The sequence below is a fragment of the Bubalus kerabau genome, chromosome 2 (assembly GCF_029407905.1).
Source record: "Bubalus kerabau isolate K-KA32 ecotype Philippines breed swamp buffalo chromosome 2, PCC_UOA_SB_1v2, whole genome shotgun sequence".
Lineage (NCBI taxonomy): Eukaryota > Metazoa > Chordata > Mammalia > Artiodactyla > Bovidae > Bubalus > Bubalus kerabau.
In genome coordinates this window covers 192,370,532-192,396,490 of record NC_073625.1, presented here as the reverse complement: position 1 = coordinate 192,396,490, position 25,959 = coordinate 192,370,532, and the positions used below count along the sequence as shown (strand labels likewise).

The window sequence follows — 25,959 nt, the reverse complement described above, 5'->3', positions numbered from 1 at the left end:
GTGGACGAGAGCATCGCTGCAAGATAAGCCATTTCAACTTACTTTCTCCAAGTCCTCTTTCAGGCAGATTTCACGCCGCAACTTCTCCTGTAAATTTCTATTTTCTACTTTTAAGAGATCGATTTCTTCCTTGAGCTCCACGGGAAGAAGCAAAAGCTGAGCCATGTGTGCAGTTTCCAGACCCAAGTCTCCAGCAGGCACCTCCGTCTCCAACTCCAAGGCTGTGCTCTGCGCACACAGGAGAGGCTCCCGGGCAAGCTCTGTGGGGACCAGGGGCAGAATCATCAAGCTGACCCTCCGACAGGACACTGAGCTTCAGAAGCCCCAGACAACTGCACGTAGACCCTGAAACCCCTGTGGGAGCACAGTACCGGAAGGGGACACGACACACCTGTCTGCAGCCCAGTGGGCACTGCCGTGGGTGCTGTGCACCAGAAGCAGGCGAGCAGACCTGTCCCGAGCTGTCCACACCCGCTGCTGCCCCTCTGGTCTGGGTACCGAGGAATCGGCCCCCCAGAGCTGCTCTGGCCAGGGCTCATCACTGTCCCAGGCTGGAGGAAGAGGCACGGGGCGCAACTCAGGGGACTGGAAGATGCCGAGCAGCAGCCATGGGACACCGCTCACGCGAGAAGGAGAACAGGCAGGACTGGGCACCAGCAGGTGTGACCCCGCTCTCAGGGCCATGTGCTAGCCTTCCGCAGGCCCACACAGCTCCAGGGGACCCTGGGCCGGACCCTGAGCCTCAGGCCCTCAAGGCAGGACACGCGGACTTGCCTCCTCAGCTTGACGCGGGACCCACCCTTTCCCGGGCTCCGTGTCCAGGGCCAGTCATGCATCCGCTCTCCTGGGCCCCAGTCCATGCCCGGGATGACCACAGCTTCTCCATCCCCATGGCCCCCAGGGACCCTATGCTGCTGCCTGGGCAGACCCTCCCCTGACACAAGGGGCCTGCTCCTCAACCCTGGGGAAGGGCCTCCAGCGCCCCTGCTACAGAGTCAACAGCCGGCGTGCGTAGTGCCGGCGGCTCCCGTGGGATGCGGTCACGGCCCAGAACACCCCTGCAGGCTGGCCGCCACAGCAGCACTTAAGGCCATACCTTGGCCGGGCTCCTCCGAAGGCCCTGCGGGCAGCTCTCCTTCCAACGCTTCCTGATCGGCGTCCTGGGAGGATGTCCCTGCTGCTAGTTGACACTGGTGATTTTCTTCTAACCGTGTGCGCAAACTCAGGCTCTCCTTTGGGGAAATCACAGAGGAAACCTTGTAAAGAGCCTCTCAGCCTGGTTTCCTGACCCTGCCTCCCACAGAGTCCCCCATGGAACCCCCATTCCCGAACCTCACACATCCACACCGCCTACTGCCCCCATGTCTCACTCCCAGAAGGGAGGCAGGCATATCCACTGGAATCAGCTGTAGGCTCAGGGCCTCCCTGCACCCACACCCACTGGAACCCGGGGCCCACCCTCCACGTCCAGGGGTCAGACCTGCTGGGCCAAATGTACGGCCAAGGCCCTCGGCTGAAGGGTTCCCACTCCGCCCCGGGATCCCCTCACTCCCTGCTCCACGCTTCCCATCCAGAGCCCAAGCTGGGCCGCTCCTCTCAATGACACTCCTGGACACAGAGTCCCGAGCGTCCTCATGCGAGGATGGGAGGGAGGGCAGAGAGGCCAGAGGCTGGGTCAGCCCTTCCTGCTCCCTCCAAGAGGCAACCTGTCACCCATCTCCCTCAGAATCTACAGAGGGTCCCGTCAGCCTAAACCCCCAGCTCTCAATAAGCTCAAATCATCCTTTAATCAAGACTGAAGTCCTCGTATGGTCACTGGAGAAAACAACCTGACTAATGGACGGAATCAAGTGCCCCCCTCACTCAGCACACAGTGGGTCAGGCTTCTGAGTGGAAGAGCAGACCTAGCAAGTCGGGCGAGAGCGACTCACCATTCAGGGAAAGAGAAGGGGCCAGACATCAACCCCGCCAAGCAATGGCCAGTTCCAGACGACAAAACAAAAATAAAACACAGGAGAGTGGGGGCAGGGAGCTGACAGCAAGGGCTGCCAGCTTTGGAGAAACAGGCAGAAACACAGCAGCAACACCCAAACACGTAAAAAGACATCCTGGCTCAGTGACAACCCAGGAGTTGCAGCTAGAGATTTACTGGCCAGGGTCAGCGTTGGCCAGAGGGGCGTGAGGGGCCCCACACCCAGCTAGGGGGAGTTCCAGCAGGCACCCTCAGTCCACATGACACGTCAACACGTCAAATACACACCAGGCACAGGCATCTACCATGCACACAAGCCCACACACAGGACTCCTGCTCAAACACACATACGCTCTATGTTTTTACATTCCCTCAGATGATGAGACACAACTTACAAACCTACAAGGGGAAGAAACAGGGACAGAGGTGACCAGTGAGCCAGCAGTGAGCAACTGCTGGAGAGCGCAGGCACACAGAAGGCTCGGAGGAGCATGCGTGAGCGGCCCACACACCTGGGAGGCCAGGCAGGCGGCACAGGGGGCACAGAGGTAACTGCAAGACCCCCAGGGGCTACAGATTACAGAGGCTGGCAAGGGGTGGGGGCCCCACTGTGTCCCTCACCTCTCGGAGCCCAGCAGGAGACTGGTAGAGACCAATGGCCCTGCAAGAGAAGGCTGCACCCACCCCCAGGTGGAGCTGCCCCCCACCCCAGTCAGATAGCCCCCAAGACCCCACAGTGCTTCACGCCTCCTGGGATGGCACAGCCTCGGGGCACCAACCAACGCACAGACCACCATCGTCCCACATAACACAAGAGTCCCAGATGGATGGAGACAGAGCAGAAACCTCTCAACACTAACAGTCACCGTCAGAGAAAGACCAAAAGCACTCCATCCCTGACACTGAGCAGAGAACGTAGAATAGAACACAGAGCAAAAAAGCAAAGCCCTTAGAAATTAAAAATGATTGGCACTTCCCTGGGGGTCCAGAAGTTTCAGATTCAGGGGGTGTGGGTCCAATCCCTGGTCAGGGAACTAAGATCCCACATGTCCTGTGGCATAGCCAAAAAATGCCAACATAAGAAAACTTTTAAATGATACTGGAGAGAAGAAACTCAACTTCAGAATTAGAGGAGTGAAGATCTCCTACCCTCAAAGAGGCCTAAACAAATGTCAGAGGAGAAACGAGGACTGAAGGACACCAGTGGTTTCCCTCCGGAGGCCCGGTGTGACACTTGCTCGCGGAGTCTCAGAAAACAAAGTGCACCGAAGAACTGGCGTCCGAACAGCTCAGCAGCAGCTCAAGACATCTATCTCGCTTCTCCCACTGCGCACTGAACCCAGGGACAGTAAGGCGTGATGGTGGAAGCTGGAAGAAAACCCGAGGAGTCGCAGGAACTGCAGACACATTTATTATCTCCTGACTGGCACAGCAGCCGTAGCAGCAGACACTGTATTCTCCCATGGTTGACCCAGCAGACACAGCCGTAATGCAGCCTCAAGGGCTTTTCAGGTGGAGCTTATTTATGCTTACAGAGCAAAAGTAGCCCATGGCCAAGCGGGTTCATCGAGATGCGCAATGGTATAAGTGATCTCAGCTGTTACATAAACGTGTATTTACACAACAAGGGGTGAGAGCAAGAGGCCACGGGCTGAGAGAGCCTGGCCGCGCCATCCTGGCTAATCTGCTCTTTCCCTACAGTGTCCCAGACTGAAGAGAGTCAAGGAAGGCCCTACCTTTTCCTAGGATGAAAAACGGACCCAAACCCAGACCAAGTGCCATCACAGGACTCTAAGGAGCATGGGGGGCCAAGAGCTGCTGGAGGCTCCCTGGGTTGAAATGGCGTGGGTTGCTGTTTCCATCTCCACGGGATCTTTCCCACACAGGAATTGAAACCAGGTCTCTTGCACTGCAGGCAAATTCTTTACTGACTGAGGTATGAGGGAATCCCTGATGAATGTTGGGATATGTGTGGCTTTTCAAATTAGTGATTTTGTTTTCTTTGGGTAAATACTCAGGACTGGAACTGCTGTATCTATTTTTAATTTTTTGAGGAACCTCCTTCAAGCCAGGCTGACAGCACAGCCTTGCCCAGCGCTGGGGCTGGGAGGAGAAAGAACCCACTCACCCCCTGGAGCTCTTCATCCAAACAGGTGCACAAGGCTCCCAGCATCAGAGAGAGCCCGGTGAGCCCCACTGCCAGAGGACAGAGCGGCCAGAGACGAATGGCACGGAGGCCACTGGGAACACGCCCAGCACACACGCACCCAGCGCCTCCCTCTCAGCGCAGGTCGCCAGCACGCATGAGGCAGGCGGTCGGGGAGCTCGTGGAGAGTGTGGGACCTGGGCAGGACCCAAGCTGCCATCCACCCGCCTGCGAGTCATGCTCTGGACCAGCCAGGGGGTCGTTTTAAACAAGCAGACACAGTCAGCCTGTGGAGATGCCAGAGACACAAGCGCAAGCCTCCCTCCACTCACCAGTGTCACGGAAGAAAGCTTCTGCGAAAAGGATGGAAATCCAGACTTGAGAACATAAAGACAGCCCATTTCCCAACTAAAGATTAATGAAACACAGCCTTCTCATGATATACTGAGATGCTCATATACTTCAACAGCACACACACACACACACAAAAACTGATTAAATATCATGCATGAAACGAGTTGCCAGTCCAGGTTCGATGCACGATACTGGATGCTTGGGGCTGGTGCACTGGGACGACCCAGAGGGATGGAATGGGGAGGGAGGAGGGAGGAGGGTTCAGGATGGGGAACACATGTATACCTGTGGTGGATTCATTTTGATATTTGGCAAAACTAATACAATTATGTAAAGTTTAAAAATAAAATAAAATTAAAAAAAAAAAAAAAAAGCAGGCAGAGACCTGCAACAGACATTTTTCCAAAGAAGAAACCCAGACGGCCAACAGTTACGTGAAAAGACACTCCACATCACGAATCATCAGAGAAATACAAATCAAAACCACAGTGAGGTATCAGCTCACACCGGTTAGAGCAGCTACCGCTAAAAAAACAAATAACAGATGTCGTCAAGGGTGTGGAGAAAAGGGAACGCTTGTGCACTGCTGGTGGGGAAGTAAACTGGTGCAGCCACTGTGGAAAACAGGAAGGAGGTTCCGCAAAGAATTAAAGATAGATACAGCAATTCCACTCCTCAGTGTTTACCCAAAGAAAACGAAAACACTAATTCAAAAAGCCACACGCCCCAGCTTCATCAGGGATTCCCTCATACCTCAGTCAGTAGAGAATCTACCTGCAATGCAGGAGACCTTGGTTTCGATTCCTGGGTGGGAAAGGTCCATGGAGATGGAAATGGAAACCCATGCCTGGAGAATCCCATGGACAGAGAAGCCTGGTGGGTTACAGTCCATGCAGTCGTGAGAGTTGGACACGACTTAGCGACTAAACCACCACCACCACCATTCATAGCAGCCCTATTTACAACAGTCAGGACGTGGAAGCAGCCCAAGTGTCCATTTGCAGACAGACAGACAGATGAAGAAGATGTGGCACCTACACACAGGGGAACTACTACTCGGCCACAGAAGAGGACAGCCTGCCTCCTGCTGCAGCCTGGAGAGCAGGAGCACCTGGTTCTCCTCCACAGAAGAGGAGAACCTGACACAACACGGCCGCTCCCTGAGAGTGCCACACCAGGTGGGGTCAGTCAGACTTAGAGAGAAGTGCTGCATGGGGTCACTTCCATCTGGAATCTAAAAACCCACCTCCAGGAGAAGAGACTGGGGGTTGCCAGAGGCAGTAGAGGGGTTGTGGGCGAAGTGGGTGAAGGGGTCAGACTTCTAGTCACAGGATAAGAGTCCCAGGGTGTCTGTACAGCACAGGGTACAGTCAAAAAGGCTGCACTGTTTGTCTGCAGGTACTCAGAGAGGAATCTTACAAGTTCGCATCAGGGTACAGTCAACAACACCATACCATCTGTCTACAGGTTTTAAGAAAGTAGATCTTACAAGTTATCATCGAGGTACAGTCAACAATACTGTATGTCTATCTACAGGTGCTGAGAAAGGAGATCTTACAAGTTCTCATTGGGTACAGTCAACAACATTATGTCTATCTACAGGTACTGAGAGAAGAGATCTTATAAGTTCTCATCGGGGTACAGTCAACAACACTGTACTGTCTATCTACAGACACTGAGAGAGGAAATCTTACAAGTTCTCAGAGGAGTACGGTCAACAACACTGTACTGTCTGTCTATAGGCACTGAGAGAGATCTTATAAGTTCTCATCAGGGTACAGTCAACAACACTGTACTGTCTATCTACAGGCACTGAGAGAGGAGATCTTCCAAGTTCTCATAGGGTGCAGTCAACAATACTGTACTGTCTATCTACAGGCACTGAGAGAGGAGATCTTCCAAGTTCTCATCGAAGTACGGTCAACAACACTGTACTGTCTATCTACAGGCACTGAGAGAGGAGATCTTCCAAGTTCTCATAGGGTGCAGTCAACAATACTGTACTGTCTATCTACAGCGCTGAGAGAGGAGATCTTACAAGTTCTCATAGGGTGCAGTCAACAATACTGTACTATCTATCTACAGGTGCTGAGAGAGGAGATCTTACAAGTTCTCATTGGAGTACAGTCAACAATGGCATACTGTCTATCTACAGGCACTGAGAGAAGAGATCTTACAAGTTCTCATAGCGGTATGGTCAACAACACTGTACTGTCTGTCTACAGGCGCTGAGAGAGGAGATCTTACAAGTTCTCACAGCGGTACAGTCAACAACAGCGTACTGTCTGTCTACAGGCACTGAGAGAGGGATCTTACAAGTTCTCATAGGGGTATAGTCAACGACCCTGTATGTCTATCTATAGGCACTGAGAGATGGATCTTACAAGTTCTCATTGAAAGAAAAATGCTCTGACTCTGTGGAGGTGCAGGTTCACCAGACTGACTAAGGAGACCCATCACATCACACCCAGGCATCCGGTCATGACACCAACACTGGACACTCAGGTCCCGTCAGTCACACCTCAAGACGCAAGAAAGCCGGCCCATCACCTCAAGCTGCTCCCGCTGAAGGCTGAGTCCATCAAGATGGTCTCTTTCTTCTGATGTCTCTTCCAAACAGGCACTGGGTGAATTCAGAGAGAAGCTGTGCTGCAAGAGACTGATGTGGCACCTTGCCACTGAATCCCCTGTCCCTGGGACCCCATTTCTGTGCCAATCTGCAGGGCCACGCCCACCCACTTTGGCCAGATGTCACCAACCACACCCACATGCAGGTCAGACCAGTGCCAGCTTCAACATCACCATGCCAAGACCCTGAGCTAGGCTGGGCTGGAAGCCACTCACCTGGTTCCCATGGCCTCCAGCAGGGAGTCATCCCTTCCCTCCTGCAGCCGCCGCTGCAACAGGGTCAGGTCCTCTTGGTAGCTCTGCTCAGCCTCCCTCAGCTTCTCTTCAAAATAGAGCCTCAGCTGCTCCAATTCGGACTCATGCCGGCTCCTCTCCTGCTGCTGCTGCTGCTCCAAGTCTCTCTTCAGGAGCTCCAGCTCCTCCACGTGAGACGCCCGGGCCAGGAGCTGCTCACGCAACTCTTTATGGGTGGACACAAGCAAGCATCTCAGACATGGCACTGAGGGAAATGACACACTGAAGACCCCACAGTGAAGGGCCAGAGCAGAAGTGTAAAGTGGGGGCCCCATCCCACCCCAAAACCTGTGAATGGACAAAGGCCCCCACAGGGCTTGTGCTACGAGCACAGGGCCTGGAGCAGGAAGACCACCAGGGAGACCACCCGGGCAGCCTCAACAAACCCCAGTGCCCCTCGAGGGCAGAGGGCTTTCTCAGGCTGGCTCCCCAAGCCAAAGGGGCTCTGAAGACAGAGGAGGGGCCGCCTCTGGGCCACCAGCCAGCAGGAGATGGGACCTCGGTCCCACAGCACTGGATTCTGTCAACAGGAAGTCAGGTCATGGCAGAGCCCAGCACCTTGACCTCAGCTGTGGATGACCCTGGGCAGAAACAGCCACGCCAGCTCAGATTTCCAAGCTAATAAATGTGGGTGGTTTTAAGCTGCTGAGATGGTGGTGTTTTGTTTACAGCAGAAGAACAGTGATACAGACCATAAACAACTGTCACCACCACCACTATTCTGATTACGAGTGCTGCCAGCTGGCCTACCGCAGCCAGTGACCAGCTTTCAAATAATGGGGAAGGAGACAGTCACTGTCCCAAATCTACGTCCCCCACGAGGGCCGAAGACACACAGGGGAGGCCGCAGAGGCAGCACTCAGGCTGTGACCCCTGTGTGAAAGCACGTCTGAAGCCCAGCCTCCAGTCAGTCCACCAGCTCTGCCTGGAGCCACCCTGTCCCAGGGACCACAGGGAGGGTACAGGGCACGTGGAGCCTATGCACCCCACAGCCATCAGGAGTGATCTCGGGTCCTTTCTCCTAACTCTGTCCTTTGTTCCCAACAACACAACAGGGCAGATCCTACTGTTCGAGGCCTGTGTGCAGAGCAGCAGACAAGCCCATGCCTCCTGGCCCTGTGCTCTTGACTGGGTCTTGTGCCCTCAGTAAACGTGGCATCACCCTCCAAAATCAGAGCTCAGAGCCACAGGAGCCTGACAACACTTGCCACAGGAGAGCCTGCAGGCCCAGGAGGTAATATGCAGCAAGGCACAGCTGTGCCCCCGCATGAGAACAACATTCCCATGGTGCTTAACCAAGCCCCAGCAGGAGCCCAGGCTCACGTGTGAACAGTGCATGTCAGCACGAGGGAGGACACAGGCTTCCAGAATCATCGCTAGCTCGCCTATGGTGAAGCCCAGGGGCTGCCACAGCACCACAGTGACCCCACAGACCTCAAAACGCACACAGGTTTACAAGACCACTTTTTTGGGCTTGCAAAACTGTTAACTTCTAGTTTGGGGTTTCAGCAGTTCAAACTGCAGCTTTCCCTTCCAGGGACCTGGACTGGGAAGACAAGGTGCTCACCACTCAGCTCCTGCCTGCTGGACCTCGCGGACTCAAGCTGGGCCCCCAGGCACTGGATCTCCTCCCGGGACCGAGCCTGCAGCTCCTCATAGGATGCGCGCAGCCTCTCCAGCTGGAAGAGCAGGCACAGTGTGGGTGCCAGGCTGCAGCCCTGGTACCAGGTGAGAACACGCAGCTGCCTCAGCCCAAGCCCACCCCATCCCCCAATCGGCAGCCCCGAGACCATCCAGAGGAATCCATGGCAGCCATGGTCTCACATGTGGATGCCTCTTAGGCTGTGGCCTCGTTCCCTGCAGAGACCTGCCCCCTACTTTGTCAAGGAGGGTGGAGGAGCCCCCTCCCACCAGCCCCCTTCCCCATCTGTGACCTTGGTCTCTTACCCCCATGCAGCCTGTTTGGTTTTCTCCAAGTTGCCTGGTCAACCTCCCTGGGAGGAATCTCCTCTTTCAGGGTAAACAGAGCTTGCACACTGGGTGTGTACCACGTGCCAGCCAACCCTGCACCACTGGAGCTGAGGTGCATCACCCGCCCTCCTGGGGGCCTGGGTTGGAGTGGCTGCCAGGCTCCCCAAGTCACCAGCGTGGGGCCAAGCCTCCAAGGGAACGAGGGTGGTGCTGGCCTGCGGCTGCCCACTGCCTATGAAATGGGCCCTTCCTTTTTCAGGGCACAGGACAGAAGATGCCCCTCTGGCTACCTGTCTCCAGGATGGGGGGCTGCCGCAGGCCCCGCCCGGCCAGGCTGCCCTCTGTCTGGAGGAGAGACAGGAGCCAGCACAGCAGGGCCAGATCCGGCTCCTCCTGGGCTCCATGACTCTCCTCCCTGCAAACCCATGCACCAGCCTCAGCTAACTCCGTCTGCCAGTCACTTCCTGATTTCTTGTATCAATGCATGGGGCACTGCTTGGCTCTTGGTCTTGGTGACAAAGGCCCTTCAGGTCCTTGAATGAGATATGTCCACATCACCCACATTTTGGTACGTAGAATCCCATTGGAATAAAGTTCTGAAGATGTGAGCAGCAGAACCTTGCACCCTTGATGGCCGGAGCCTGTAGACGTTCCAGGGGTGCTTGTCAATGGCACCAATTCTCCAAGCGTGGGACTGGACACCATCAGTAAGTCACAGTCACAGACTTGACCTCCTGATGTGGCTACCTACTGCCTCTAACAAATACTGAGAGTTCCTTTAAATTAGGGCTTAGAGTATGGAAGTCCCTCAAAAAACTAAAAACAAAACTGCCATATGACCCAGCAACTCCTGGGTATACACCCGAAATAATGGAAAACCTAATTTAAAAAGATACATGCATCCCGAAGCAACCTAAGTATCCACTGACAAATGGATAAAAAAGACGTGGACACATATATAATGGAGTGCTGCCTGCATGCACAGTCGCTCAGTCATGTCTGACTCTTGTGACTCCATGGACTGCAGCCCACTAGGCTCATTCTCCAGGCAAGAATACTGGAGTGGATTGCCATTTCTTCCTCCAGGGGATCTTCCTGACCCAGAGATTGAACCTGCATCTCCTAGGCCTCCTGCATTGGCCAGCAGGTTCCTCACCACTGAGCCGTGTGGGATCCCATAATGGAACACTGCTGCTGGCACAGCCATAAAAAAAATACTGCATCCACAGAAACACGGATGGACGGGAGGACATTACACCAAGTGAAGTGAGTCAGAGGGAGAAAGACCAACCACAGAAACACGGATGGACGGGAGGACATTACACCAAGTGAAGTGAGTCAGAGGGAGAAAGACCATCCACAGAAACACGGATGGACGGGAGGACATTACACCACATGAAGTGAGTCAGAGGGAGAAAGACAAATACTGTATGTTATCAGTAACGTGTGCAATCTAAAAAATAAATATATGTACAAAAAGACTCACAGTTATAAAGAACAAACTATGATCATCAATGAGGAGAGGGGAAGGGGAGAGAGGCAAGTTAGGGGAGGGGATTAAGAGGTACAAACTATTAAGTATAATTAGGTATAAAATCAACTATATTGTATAACAGAGAATACAGACAACGTTTTATAATAGCTATAAATAAAACATAATCTTTAAAAATTGGGAATCACTATGTTGTACGTCTAAAACTCACACGATATTGTAAATCACCTAAACCTCGATTTAAAAGTAAAAAAATATGTAACACAAATTAGGGCTTAAGTTTTGGCTGATGACAGAGCGTGAATCCAATCCAAGGTCTCCTCAACTCCCTCCTGCACTGACAAGTCAAATAAAGAAGCAGGTGCCTACCTCAAGCTGGTTCTCCTTTTCCTTCTTTTGGAATTTCCGCTCCAGCTCCTCCAAGTACTGGCAGTGCTCCAGCTGCAGGTCTGTGCGCAGCTTGCTCAGGGCGGCCTCGTGCTGCGCCTCCTGCGTCTGAAGGGAACCTGCCAATGGGCCGGGGCCTCAGTTTGTGACGGCACAGTGTCCTCCACCTGCAGCAACAGCTGTACGCGCCACGTGTCCCCAGGCTCCCTGCAGACCCTGTTTTTCAAGACTCTGTTCTTAGGACTCCACTCTCCTCTAGGACAGAGGGAGGCAAGGAGGAAGGGGAAGGCACAGGCCAGCAGACAGTGCCTACTGCGAGTGGGTGTCACCGTGTAACAGAAAGTGAACAACTGCATATTACATGTTTGGTAGCAAAACAAACATGTTCTAGTAGTAGAACACGTAAAAACTGTCTCTGAAACGAAGGATTCTGGAAATTTCAGGGAACCCGAGAAGCCTGAGACCCACGAGGCAGGACCACACCGGCTGTGTCCTGCTGGTCCATCATATGGCAGTCTCTCTAGGACGACACAGGAAAACCAGCCCCTCCAAACTTGCTCATTGTACTTAAAGACTCACATTCAGCTTGATTTTTGGCTTGAAAAACCTTCTCAAACTCAGCTTTCTGTTGTGCCAATTCTTTCTTAAACTGGTTTTGTAAATTCTCCAGTTCTGACCGATGCTTTTCCAATAATTCTTGGCGTAGGTTTTCTAAACACGAGTCTCTCTCCGATTCCCAGTCTTGCTTCAGAATCTAATTTAAATGAGAAAGAGGAAATGATAGCCAACAGTTGATTATTGAGGTAAAACTATTTCCACCTTACATTCAAAACCCAGTCATCCCTGCTCAGACGAGACTGTGAGTACAGGATGCGGCTTGAGACGTCCAGTCAGGCAGGAACAGCAGCAGGCAAACATCCCAGGACAGGAGGGCCTGGACCGCCGCCAGAAACAGAAGTGGCCTCAGAGCAGAAGCACAGGAACTCAGCTGACGAGCCAGGCATCCGTCACCCACACAGACCCAGGCACTACAGCAATGCCACCCAGCTCTGCAGGGCCAGACTCTGCCCAAGCGCCCCGAGCTGGACAGCTGGGACTGAGGGTGCCCTGAGCTGGGGCCTGAGGCTGTCCTCCACTTGCCACCTGTCCAGAGTGGCCAGGACACAGTCCCCACCACCACCCGCTTCCACTGCCATCACCAGCACCAAGAACTCTTCTACAAAGGTGGACTTGAAAAAGAGATGGGTCACAAGAGTCAAAAGTTTGCTGAGGGACTTCCTCAGAAAAGAGCTAATCCTGTTACACCCTAAATCAGAACTCTTCCCCCCAAAAGGGGGCGTGGAGTGGGAGCAGCAGGACAAGCAGAGCACCAGCCGGCGTGCTCAGCGCGATCAGCACACGGACCTCCGCCTTCACCCTCGGGGACGCTCGTCCCGTATCTCCACCCCACCACGGCTTCCCAAGCGGTGTCCGTGTCTCCCGTCCCTGAGGACCGAGGTCTGTGTCACGAGCACAGCCAGGGCCAGGCCACAGGGTTGCTCAGAAGCCAGACGGGAGGGAAGAGCCTCCCATCACATCAGGCCACACAAAAGACATGAGCAGTTGCTGAGGAATCCACGCCGGGCAGAGAGAGCAGTGCGCCACACGGCTCTGGCGACTCCAGCTACCACTGCATTGTGAGAATCGAGTGGGAGACCCTGGCGGGTGAGGGAAATACCACCTACACAGAATGATATTTTCCCATCCTATGTACCTCTATCATCTGGGCGTTTTTTTCTATTTCTGATTGTAGCTTCTCCTTCAGCTCAGCTGCAAGACAAACAAACATGACAAGTGGCTCAGATCACCGACGCTCAGACTTCCCCACAGTCTGGTTCCCCAGAGAGGACAAGGCTCCAGCACCACAGGCCACTCCACAGGATACTTGCCAGCACCAACAGGACAGGACAGGATGCACCTGAGAGAATCGAGAAGGTGAAGATGGCCGCTCTGATTAGCAATCATGCTCGTGCCCAACAGAGCACAGGAGACGTCCAGCCAGAGCAACAGTCTAGGGGGGCCGTGTGAGGCTGGCTCTGGGCCTCGCAGATCACTGAGCCTGCCTCATCCTTCTGCTAGTAGAACCTCGGCCCGTCTGCCCTGCACCAGACCCTGCGCACACCCAGGGCCTGGAGTCCAAGGATCCTGCAGGGCCAGCTTCCAGGCTGGGTGCTGGACAGTAAGTAAAGGGAGACAGGTAAAGACGTTTCAGGTCCCAACAGCTCCCCACCGGAAGGGAAAAAGCACTAGAAAAGAGGTGCCAGGCACCAGGGGCAGAGGAGAAGGTGAACTGGGCCAGGGGAGCAGCAGCAGGTGACAGCCAGCACCACCAGGTGCTGGGAGGGCGGCCCAGCAAGCCCGGGATCCATGCAGAGATCCAGCTACCACCCTGCAAGGGCAGGTTTCACCAGGTCCATGGGGGCCCCGCCCATGGCAGAGTCCAGGGAGTAGAGGGCAGATGGGCCTCTCTGGGGACTGTTCCCAGGGGTGCTGGTGGAGGAAACAGCATCAAAACAGGCCTAGGACAAGCATGTTTCATATTTTTAAAAGTTAACAAAAGCAGGGGAGGACATGGAATAATCTCCTTGTGTTTGCCTGAATCTCCGTGAAGATGCATCAGAGGACTGAGGAGGATGCTTCTGGGGGGTAGCGGGGGAAGGAAAGGAAGACTCTGCAACCCAAGGTGGGTCAGAGAAAACAGCCCAGGGACTCTTCTGGGGGAAAAACGTTCTGAGCAGAAAAAACAAGAAAAGCCACCAAAGTGCTGCCTTGAAACAGTTTTAAACAGGTGAGTTATATGGTATATAAATTACAGCTCAATAAAACTATTACATAAAATTGATTTTTACAAAAATACCAACAAAAAATGTACCAAGAAACATAAAAAATGACAACATAAAAGTTCACTTTAAGGCCAGAGAACTGCAAGATTGAAAGGCGCCTGAGGTGCCACCAGAAGTGAGACGGCCTCTGAACACAGTGAGGAGCCAGGGGTGGGGTATGGGTGGGCGGGGGGTCTGGGGCAGTGGTAGGGGTCCAGTAGGGGATAGAGGTCCAGGTTGGGGGTCTAAGGCAGGGATGCAGGTCTGGGGTAGCGATGGGGAACTGGGATGGGGATGGGGGTCTGGGGTGTGGGTCTGAGGTGAGAATGGGGGTCTAGGATAGGGATCTGGGGAGGGGATGGGGGTCTGGAGTGGGGATTGGTGTCTGGGGTGGGAGTCTGGGGCAGGGATGGGGATCTAGGGTGGGAGTCTGGGGTGGGGATGGGGGTCTGGAGTGGGGGTCTGAGATGGGTGTCTAGGGCAGGGATGGGGGACTGGGATGGGGGTCTGGGATGGGGGTGGGGGTCTGGTGTGGGGGTCTGAGATGGGTGTCCAGGGCGAAGATAGGGGTCTGGAGTGGGGGACTGGGATGAAGGTCTGGGTTGAGAATGGGGGACTGGGATGGGGGTCTAGGATGGGAATGGGGGTCTGGGGCGGCCACAAACTGTGGCCAGAGACAGAAAGTGAAGAAGCGACAAAGAAACTCACAGCTCTCAAGCCAGGATCCTCTGTAGACACCCCCAGGTTGTCGGCCAGCCCCGTGCACAGCCACCATGCATACCTGCCTCCTCCCGGACCAGCTCCAGCTCCCGGCGTGCCCGGCTCTGCAGCAGGGCCCGCTCCTGTGCGTGCCGCCCGGTGAGCTCAGCGTGCAGCTCGGCCAGTGCCACCTCCTTCTCGCGCTGCAGGTGCGCCTGCGTCCGCTCCAGCCGTGCCGCGTGCATGTCGCTCAGGCTCAGGCGCAGCACCTCCAGCTCCAGCTCCTGGAGGACAGTGAGGTTAGCTGCGTGCCGCCACGAAAGACAGCGTCATGCCACCCACGTGAGGCATGCAGTGTCGTTAAACCATAAGGACGGATGGTAGGATGGTGGCTGCCAGGGGCTGGGGAGATGCCATCAACGAACATGGTCTCAGGTTGATGAGGTAAGAGCTGTGGAGACAGATGGTGCTGAAGGATGCACAGCACTGTGAATGGACGAACACCACTGAATTGTGCACCCAAAAATCATTAAGATGATAAATCTTATGAGTGTTTTACTAGGTTGGTACAAATGTAATTGAGGTTTTTGCATTGTTGAAATTTGCTGTCTGATATTGGTACAAACGTGGTTATTTTATACATCATTTTGACAAACATTTCTTGCTTAACTTTTATCTGCTAACGACTTATTACTTTAAACTAAGGAAATAATGTTAGACAAAAAACCGATTCAAGCAATTTTCTTATTTGAGTTCAAAATGGGTCATAAAGCAGTGGAGACAACTCACAACATCAACAACACATTTGGCCCAAGAACTGCTAATGAACATACAGTGCCAAGGAGATTCAAGAAGTTTTGCAAAGGAGACGAGAGCCTTGAAAACGAACAGCATGGTGGCTGGCCATTGGAAGTTGACAACAACCAATTCAGAGCAATCATCAAACCTGATCCTCTTACAACTACACTAGAAGTTGCTGAAGAATCTGTCGACCATTTACAGTCTTGGCATTTGAAGCAAACTGGAAAGGTAAAAAAGCTTAATAAATGAGTACTTCATGAGCTGACCAAAAATCAAAAATATCATTGGTTTGAATTATCGTCTTCTCTTGTTCTATGCAACAACAACAAACCATTTCTCAATCGGATTGTGATGTGTGACAAAAAGTGGATTTTATATGACAACCAAGGACAACCAGCTCACTGGCTGAACCAAGAAGCAGCTCCAAAGCACTTCCCAAACCCAAACTTGCAAAAAAAAAAAAAAAGTCACGGTCACTTTTTGGTAGTCTGCTGAAGGTCTGACCCACTATGGCTTTCTGAATCCCAGCAAAACCATTACATCTGAGAAGTACGCTCAGCAAGTCGATGAGATGCACCAAAAACTACAAGGCCTGTAGCCGGCATTGGTCAACAAAATGGCCCCAATTCTTTTCCACAACAACGCGTGATCAACTCTTCCAAAGTTGAATGAATCGGGCTATGATGTTGATTCAGCCACCATATTCACCTGACCTCTCACCAGAAGACTATCAGTTCTTCAAGCATCTCAACAACTTTTTGCAGAGAAAATGCTTCCATAACCAGCAGGAGGCAGAAAATGCTTTCCAAAGGTTCACTGAATCCTGAAGCATGGATTTTTACATTATAGGAATGAGCAATCTTTTTTCTCATTGGCAAAAGTGTGCTGATTATAGCAGTTCCTACTTTGATTAATGAAGAAGTGTTTGAGCCTAGTTGTAATGATTTAAAATTCAGAGCCTGAAACCGCAATTGCTTTTGTACCAACCTAATACAATTTTTAAAAAGACCATGACAAAAATACAGGTTGAGGGAAGTAAAAACAGAGTTTAAATAATTACGCAAGAGGAAAGTGAATGTGATTAAATTTATACTTAAATAAATTAAGTATACATACTGTATTTCATAACCTCACCATTAAAAGAACAGAAACTGTGTACTATTACTTCAAAATGCATAAAAGGATAATTTCTTTGTAAATCCCATGATAAATAATAATTCAAAGAAAGCAGAACAGGTGAAAAGAAAGGAACAAAACAGGCAAGACAAACAGAAAACCCAAATTAAATGTCTGGTGTTAAGTATAGGCACAGCAGTGATGACATTAGATACAAGGGAATTCACTGCCAAATAAGAAGACAGATTGTCAGGCTCAGTTAAAAATCAACCCTATGCTATTCACCAGACATACATCTTAAACTGACGTCTGCAGAGATGCTAAAGGTGAAGGAGAAGAGAGACCAGGTCCACTTGCACAGAGCTGCACGGCAGAATCAGCAAGCGGGTGCTCACTTGGGGTGGACAGCAGGGATCAGAGCCAGCACTGTCCTACCTCTGACCAGCAGAGGGGTCGCCTGCTGTGCGTGCTGTGCTCATCTGTTGGGCTATGCGTAAGTTCTGTGTACTTTTCCACAAAGATGCGACAAGTCACAGCTTAAACAAGTATGAAATGTGTATTTAAGACTGGGTCTTACAGACTCCATCAGAGACCATTTTTCCAAGCCTTATGATCTAGATTTCTCCTGCAATAATGCAGATTAAAAACCAAACTTGCTCACTGCTACAAGTAGTGTGAACTGAGTCCAGCTAGAATTGAGTATCTAAAATATCATTATTTTGTATTAACTTCTAATGGAGTATAATCTATAAAACTACTGAATCACCATGCTTTACACCTGAAACTAACATAATGATGTAAAACAACTATACTTCAATTAAAAAAAAAAAAACAGACAACTCTTTGATATTGGTCAATATCTAATAATTTTTCTTGCAAATGCTAACAAAACTGAATTAATTTGAAAAAGGAATCAATTCAATATCCATGGAAGTCACACCGACCACTCTGGAAGGAGCTGGGACAGTAACACTGACCCCCAGCCTGCACGCCCACCCCTGCAGCGTCTGGGGTGTGGGCCAGGCCTGGGAAGCACACTGACCAATGACAGAAACCCGCAGGGCAGAAAGGCGGTTTCCCCCTCCACACCCTCCAGCCAAGTGAGGAGGGCGTGAAGAGAGGACTTGCATGCAGGGAGCTCTGCCTCCAGTTCCCATGCATGGGAGGAGACAAGGACACGCCGTAACAGGGAACCCAGGGAAAGCTCACCTTCGTCATGACCCCGGGCTGCTCTGCACAGTGGCCATCCAGCTTCGGCGGCGTCCTCTCTCTGCTGGGCTCCTGCAACTGGCGGGGAAGGGCCAGGAGGGGCGTCCACAGCGGCACCTGGGCGGCCCCGGCCCCTCTGCCCCCGATCCCTCCACCTCTGCCCTGCTCCAGGCCTGCCAGGTCCATCTACAGTCTCCTCCTAAACCAGTCTCAACTCTAAACATCTTTTGTAACTTGTTTTCCTCATGATGTTGCTGCATGATTTTTAATGAATTCTGTTTCTTTAAGTTATTTCACTGTGTGCTTAACATTTAAATCACAAAATTTTAGTTTCTCAACAAATCCTGGTCTTTCACATTCATGCACATTTTCTAAGCTCTTAATTTGATACAAATTCAAATATTTCATCTTCAAGATTTTCCTTTTTTGATAAATATTTTCCTTAAAAATCTGTAAAATAGTATTTTGTTTTTCTATATCACCTCAAAATTGAGTTTAAAGTTTTCCAACAAATTTCCCCCCAATAGTTTTGACACATAAATTTACAATAATTTAGGGCTTTTATCTGCAGGAAGGCTCAGTGCATTCTCCTTGTCAACTCACTGGTGGCTTCCCACCACGTCCATATGGGCTGCCACACCTGACCACACGTCACTCACTGCTGTCAGAGTGTCAGAGTCTGCTGGACCCAACTGCACTTAGCAGTTTCATTTCTGGGCAGTTATAACTACTTGAGAAGGCTGGCTTAATTTTATCTTTCATATAGGCCTTCCAAAGAACAGTGAAAAAAATCCGCTCCCCCCTTTTTTTTTCTTTTACTAGAGTAAAACATTTTATCTTGCAATTACTGCCAGACCCCTGCATTTACCTAGGATGCAAGATGGATCTGAGCAACCTGCTTCTCCCATAACACAATGCTGTTTCATCATCATAAGGATGAATCTGTCAATTCAGTTATTCCCAAGCATGCCAACAATGCCTTAAATAATGAGGAAGCAGAGGAACCACCTAGAAGGGCAAGGGGTAATGAGCTCATCTCTCCTTCAGTTTTCTACGTGACTGGAGAGACCATCTCCATGTTCTGCTTTCGAGGTGACAATTCAGGGAGGGGCTTCCCTGGCAGTATAGTGGTTAAGACTCTGAGCTTCCCCAGCAGGGGGCACTGGTTCAAATCCTGGTGTGTGTGTGTGTGTGGTGGTTGCTTAGTTGTGTCCAACTCTTTGCAACCCCATAGACTGTAGCCCACCAGGCCCCTCTGTCCATGGGATTCTCCAAGAATACTAGAGTGGGTTGCCATTTCCTTCTCCAAAAGGAACTATAGAAAGAAAGAAAGTGAAGTCACTCAGTCATGTCCGACTCTTTGCAACCCCATGGACTGTAGCCTACCAGGCTCCTCCATCCATGGAATTTTCCAAGCAGGAGTACTGGAGTAGGTTGCCATTTCCTGCTCCATCAAATCCTGGTAGGGGACCTAAGATCCCACTATGCCATTTGACATGGCCAAAAACTTTAAACAGCCCAGCAAATGTGAAGCTAGCATACTGGGTTATTCTATTTATAAAACACTCAAAACCAGCAAGACTATAAACTATTCTTCTACAAGTCAAGGTGCTCTAAACACAGAAAGTAACTTGAGACAGATCACGGAATTAAACACAGAAACCAGGCCAGAAAGCCTCAAGCAGACACGGGAGACTGTCTTCACAACCAAAGGACAGGAGAGATCTTTCGGACAGGACACAGAAATCACTAACCACAGGAAGAAATGATGAGCTCAACATCAAAGTGAAGAATATTTGCTTATCACAAGACACCATTAAGAACAAAGCTAGGTAAGCAAGACCAGGAAAAATATTTGCAGTACACATATCCCAAGAAGGGGAGAAGGGAAAAGCTACCCACTCCAGTATTCTGGGCTGGAGAATTCCATGGACTCCAGTCCATGGGGTCACAAAGAGACGGACATGACTAAGCAACTTTCACTTTCTTTACATTTAACAAATAACCTGGAACAATAAAGACAAAAAAGAATCACAGGTTCCCCCAAGATCAAAAGTTGAGCCTTCCTAAGAAAGTTCTCGTAAGTCAAAATGGCCTAAAAGTAAAGAATCAATTGCATTTCTTCATAAAAGTGAAAACCCTCTCTGGATTTCTTTCAGTTAGCAAAAAACAGGTATTAATTTGGCCTTTTATAAAAGTGACGTGGTATAAAGCAAACACTCAAGAAGTGGGGAGAGCTATATAAACAAATATTCCACTTTAGTTAACAAATTTGTTTTTCATAAGCATGAGAACTGAAGCTTATTTATGTGTATTTTAAGACTGAGTAAATAAAGGTATTGTAAATAAGGATGTCAGGTTTCTCACTATGAGTAAAAGGAGCGAAAAGTAAAGAAAGGGGGAAAGCGAGAATAAAATTTGTACTGTTGTATTAAAATTGAAGATATTACTATTAATTTATGATTTTTACTATACATACAAATAAAGAAATATGTACAGATGTGTTTGAATATACATTTACTTATATTTTCCTGCTCTCTTTTGAAACAGCGCAGAAGCAACTACACCCTGCTAGCAATAAGCGCACTGAGCACACAAATCTTGGCTTCTAAAACCATTCTCCACCAAAAGGTACCAGGGCTCCTAGAAGAAATGACTGGTTTGGGGCTGTAGAAGGGAAAGAACCAATTAAGCCTGGAAAGTCTTGGTGCAGAAAGTATGGAAGTAGGTGCCAGCCAACGATGAGCGCATGTTGAAAGGTCACAGATGCCAATCCAAAGGCACTCCCAATGGCCAAATGTATGTTTCAGCAACAAAATAAACACTGATACGATGGACTAAAACCCAAAGTAGAGTAAGTATCTAGCAGTCCATACTGATATAAATTATTGAATAAATAAACAAGTTGGGGAGGAGCAACAGTTCCTCCTCCTTAGAGTAAAACACCAATTAACATATGCAGGTGGAATGATGGAAACAAAGTCATCATCCAGCCAACACCGCAGTAGTTACTGCAGGTAAGAGTCCTCAATGAAAGCTAAAACTGACAGAATGTTTACAGGATCTCCAAGTACCTCCACACTATATACTTATTAACTACAAAGGGAAAAACAGAAACTTTTCTATCAGAAGAAATCTGACAGGCCCCCCAGTAGTGAGACATACCACCCGTGCCTCTTCTCAGATACCCCTGGCAGGCAACATCATTGCCTCCACAGTGTTCCTGCTAAAATGTACTACCTGACTTCAATCAGGAGAAAACATCAAACAGAGCCAAACTGACAGGGATCCTACCACATAACTAGCTAGCAGCCCACAAAGGTCAAACTTATAAAACACAAAGGAAGACTAAGAAACTGTCCAGATTGGAGGAGACTAAGATGACAAGGCATTGAACTGCAATATAGAATCCTGGACCAGAAAAAAATGGGAAAAATTAGAAAAAGCTCTGTCAATTAGCTCACAGTATTGTTTCAATGTTTACTGAAACCGCATAATCATTTATATTGTGATTACACGGATATCAATGTTTCAGGAATCTAGGTGAGGGATATCCAGGAACTCTGCTATTTTTTACAAACTTTTTGTAGCTCTAACATTATTTTAAAACAAACAGCTGAAAAATACAAAACTTTTAAGTTAAAATTAAAAAAAAAAAAGACTTGTCTAATTTGAAAGTAAAGATACGAAATAATAAATGCTAACTTACACTATGAGCCTTTCTCCCCAAAGAGCCTAGGCAGGAAACACAGAGAAAAGCCACTGAGAGTAAGTGCCTGGCCCCCTCAACATGGCGTTTGTGTACTTAGCTGCAACGAGACAAGGCTACTGAGATCCACAGCTCTACCCCAGAGAAGCAACAAGAAGACAAGCATGAACAGCAACTGAAATCCAGTCTCAGGTCTCTGAGAGCACAGGCAATGGAGGGCGAGTCAGCCGGGCACAGGCTGGTCCAGAGGCTCAGGCACCAGAGTTCTGCAGCAGCTCCCGGGCAAAGTCGCAGCACCATGACAAGCCTTCCCATTTGTCAAAAGCAGCACTCTAGGTTTGTAGGTAGAATATCATAAACTATGCTGGTAATCATCCCATTTTTTCTCAATAAGGCAGTGCAAATACAACATGTTTTTCAGTCAGTCTGCCCTTGGCCACCAGTGTTCTGCTCATTCTAGCAAACCCCTGCCCTGCCCCTGCCACACATAAGCAACAGATCCTCCTGGTTCTAGGCCCCTTGCTCATAATACAGGCGAGAGGAGGCCCCAAGGAGAGCCCCCATGCAGGCCCTCGACAGGCCCCGTGAGGCCAGGCACCCTGCACACCCAGGTCCACACCTGCCCCTGCAGCCACAGGGCCTCAAGCAGCAGACAAGACAACGTTTCTGGGACACCTTCACCCCTTGCCTCCTCATTCCACATTCAGAAAGAAGGGGAAAGCTACAACCAAGAACGAGGCAGATTTGAGAGCACATGAAAGGACGTTACGGTTTAAGTGTCAGAGGGGCTGCTGCACAGCCACACCCGAGGAGCCCACACTTGTCAAGCTTCTGTTACCACAGCGTCACCAACACGGACACTCACCTTCAAACAACCATTCAACATTTCAAAATCATGTGATGAAGAAACAACTTTTAACTGTAAGTAACTACAAAAATATACTCCCCATCTGTAAGATAGAGTAAAACCCTCTTTCCCTAACTTTGGATAGACAAAAACAGACCCAACACCACTTTCAGTACATTAGGCTAGCAAGAACTAGAAGATAAGCAAAACGTGAAAACACAAAGCTGACTAAATGCACCTGAGCGGCTTCAGCGCCATCAGGGGTGTCGCTGCAGGTCGGGTTCTTGCCAATGTCCAGGCCTCCCAGGGGCCCACCGTTCCCGGGCGCAGCTACCGGACTCTCCTCCGCGACAGGCGCATTGACAGTCGTGCCCTTCCTCTTCGCCGGCGTTTTCTTCGAATTCGTACAGTCGCCTTTTGTTTTTCTCTGTCTGAAGTGAGCAAGCTGCGCAGAAATGCAGAAAAGTAGCAGAGACAAAGGTAAGCAAGGAAGAAGCAACAGAACCACAAGGTGAGTGAGCTTGCGGGGAGCATGAGGCCCTGCGGCCCGCGCAGCCCACGCAGCCACACCTGGCCAGACACACGTCACCCGGGTCCTTGCCCCCCAAACACGGCCGCCATCAACATCAAGGTACTGGGATTCAGAGTCACACTGAAGAACCTAACAGTGAGGATAGTTAATGATGCCCACAGACAAAGGACAGCAATAAGGCTGGCTGGCAGAATAGCTTTTCTAGCCCGTAAGTTTACAAAAAAATTCAAAAATTTAGAGATGCATCTATTTTAAAAACTGACAGCTTAATCAAGGCACGTTTACGGTTTAAAATTATATAAAAGCTAAATCTCTCCCCTTTTGCCCCATTTTCCCCCAATCAGAGAAATACATAGTGTAGCCAAAACTTCCTTGCCATAGATTCTGAGACAAGGTACAGAAATAGCAAAAAATTAATTAAGCCAGGTCAATCTAACATCCTCCTTTATGGAATCAGATGTTCTAGTTTTCATGACACAGCTCACCAAAGCACCAGGGACTGCCACAGACTGTCCCTATCAGAAGGCACACCTGGCAGTGTTCAGTCTGTCGAATCTGAGGGTTTTAGACTGTTCACATACTGGTTCTCACAACACCTTATTCAAAAGGTATGACTGCCAACATCAGCTTTTCACAGGAGTACAAGGTCCTTCACATGACAACTGTGGTCATGAAAGTAAATGCATGTAACACATTTGTGTGAATGATAACAGGCTCACAGTCTCATGGGCGTGGGAAATCACAAAAGGAATTTAAGCGAGAGAAACTGTCAAGACCAGACACTGCCTTCACAACTAGCCCCATCTCCATCAAATCTAATGTCACTGAGTTCCCTTCCTGCATCACAGACCTGGTCCCTCGCCTGTGGTCGCCCAAGGAGAGGCATTTGTTTTTTCCCCCAAGGTTAAAATCTCCTCCTCATTTAGACATATTTAGAAACCATGGAGCTCAGGGAAAACGATATTAAACTCGGACTCAGTTGCATCTCCTTCCTATGTGCCAGGCACACGCAAAGGGAAGAAAACACACTCCCGCCTCACTCTTCAAACCCCAGTCAGAAGTCTGACCTGCATGGGAAGCTTGCAGAGGCCCCTCTGTCCTCCGCCTGCCACCCTGCCCTCCCCATCAGCGTCTCACACCCTCACCGTGTGTTCCGAATGGTCTCTAATAGAGAGGCCCTGCGATTTCCTCAAGGGAAGGAACTATCACTGATCCATGTGAATTCCCAATGTCTGACCACGTCTGACCTCAAACAGCAACTTCACAGTACTCCGCAGGTTCTGCCCCCAGACGGCCGGAATGCGGTGGGGCGGGGCGGCTAACCCCAACCCTGATGCAGGCTTTCTCCACTTTCTCACGGGCGCGTCTGAACTGCACACGGCTCAACCTCCGCAATTACCCAAAACATAAGAGTACAGGATGGCGCCTGCGTGGATGGTCAAAACCGACTCAAGAAACTACGGAGCTCCCGGGGCACTGCAGCCTGGGGACGGGACACCTCCCGGTGGATTCGTCCGAGCGTCTGGAGCTCCAGGCCCGGCGCGGGGAGGGGGGGGAGGTAGGGGGTGGGGATCTGGGCAGAGTCCTCCGCCCTCACCTGCAGGAACCATATACCTGGGCCCCAAGAAGCGCAGGCGCTTCGGGAGCCGGACACCAGAGAGGAGGTGAGGCATTCCTTAGTGTAAACAAGTTTGTGCTCAGGAATAGTACTCCGAAAGAAAATTTTTACAGAAAAAAGCAGGACTGCGTGTAAACGAACATCTGTACGTAGTTTTAATCGGATGGAAGCTGAGCTGAGCCCTAGGGGAAGCGCCTGTCATGCCCAACTGCTGGGAGGCCTAGCCTCCAAGCCTTCCAGGAATCCGGGCAGGGACTGGGAGGGGTGCAGGTGCGAGCAGGTGTAGAATTGTGGCAACCGCGCCGGCCCCGCACTTCGGGCTTCGGGAGCGGGCAGGGGTCAGAGCCACCGCGTCCCGACGACACCACGGCCTATCAGTGAAGCCGCTTCGCCAGCTAAAAAGGCAGCTCCCCTGGGGCCGGGTACCTGCAGGGGCTGGTCTCCCTGGGGAACGGGTAGGTGAACTTGCCTTCCTTAACTCCGCCCCTACCCCTGCGCAAGCGCAGCCCCGCCAGTCCCGGCGTACCCCGCGCCCGTCCTTCCCGCGAGGCGCTGCACGTCCCCAGCCGCTGATTGGCTGCGGCTGCAATGGGGGCGGGAACTGGCTGAGGGCGGCGGATTCAAGATGGCGGCGGCCAGGGGGTGGCTTCCAGCCGAGTCGGCAGAAAGGGCAAGAGTGCGGCGCCAGCGGCGGCCCCCGCCTGGCTGCGTCCGCTCCTGGCAGGGAGCGGTGGCGGGCACTGGAGCCCGCCCTATGGACCCCACGCCGGGACAGCACGGGGAGGAGGCGCTGACATTTACCTTCGCTCTCCCAGCTTCCACTTTTTTGCGCCGCTGCTCTTGCTCATCATCTTCCATCTTCCTCTGGCGCCCTTAGCCAGTCGCCAGGAGGTGGCTGAGCCGATGCGGCGCCGCCTTCGCTCTATTTACACTCCCTCCCCCTCTCCTGGGCTCACCCTCCCCCCACGACAACTGTCACGCAGACGTGGGCCCGCCCCACGTCCGGCCCCGCCCCGAGGCGTGCACCCCGGCTGGTGGCCAATCAGGGGCCGCGGTCCTGCTCTCGCGCCAGCGCGCTCGGGGCGGTGCGTCCAAGGAGGTGCGTCTCAGCAGAGCTTCGCCCCAGCTCCTTCCTCTCCGATTGGTGAATGTCCGCTCCCGCCTCTTCGGGCGGGACCAATGAGCGGGGCGCGGCGGCTTCGGCGCCCTCAGCGGTTGGTAGGTTTGAAGCGCCCAGTGAATTTGGGGGGCTCCGGCTCGCACTGATGCGGCTGCTGGTTAGCGTTCCCCGGCGGTTCGGGCCGTATGGGAGGAGTCTGCCCC

General features: G+C 51.2%; 1 protein-coding gene across 15 annotated transcripts in view; it reads right to left on the bottom strand.

Annotated features, from left to right (window-relative positions):
* The window catches only part of PCNT (pericentrin), a 105,700-nt gene extending 80,083 nt beyond the window's left edge, over positions 1-25,617 (bottom strand). For 11 of the 15 annotated variants that reach the window (XM_055569866.1, XM_055569868.1, XM_055569876.1 and 8 more), the window contains exons 1-12: positions 25,438-25,617; positions 22,725-22,931; positions 17,931-18,008; positions 14,887-15,088; positions 12,998-13,053; positions 11,824-11,998; positions 11,227-11,363; positions 8,962-9,073; positions 7,317-7,560; positions 7,023-7,095; positions 1,097-1,232; positions 43-260 (exon numbers count right to left, since the gene is read on the bottom strand). In XM_055569866.1, coding sequence (XP_055425841.1) covers positions 43-260; positions 1,097-1,232; positions 7,023-7,095; positions 7,317-7,560; positions 8,962-9,073; positions 11,227-11,363; positions 11,824-11,998; positions 12,998-13,053; positions 14,887-15,088; positions 17,931-18,008; positions 22,725-22,931; positions 25,438-25,494 — 1,695 coding nt within the window. In that variant the 5' untranslated portion in view covers positions 25,495-25,617. Of the gene's footprint in view, positions 1-42; positions 261-1,096; positions 1,233-1,931; positions 3,021-7,022; positions 7,096-7,316; positions 7,561-8,961; positions 9,074-11,226; positions 11,364-11,823; positions 11,999-12,997; positions 13,054-14,886; positions 15,089-17,930; positions 18,009-22,724; positions 22,932-24,265; positions 24,486-25,437 lie in introns of those variants that run through there. The other 4 variants (XM_055569878.1, XM_055569872.1, XM_055569877.1 and 1 more) reach the window with 4 other exon arrangements.
* Positions 25,618-25,959: the final 342 nt, after the last annotated feature.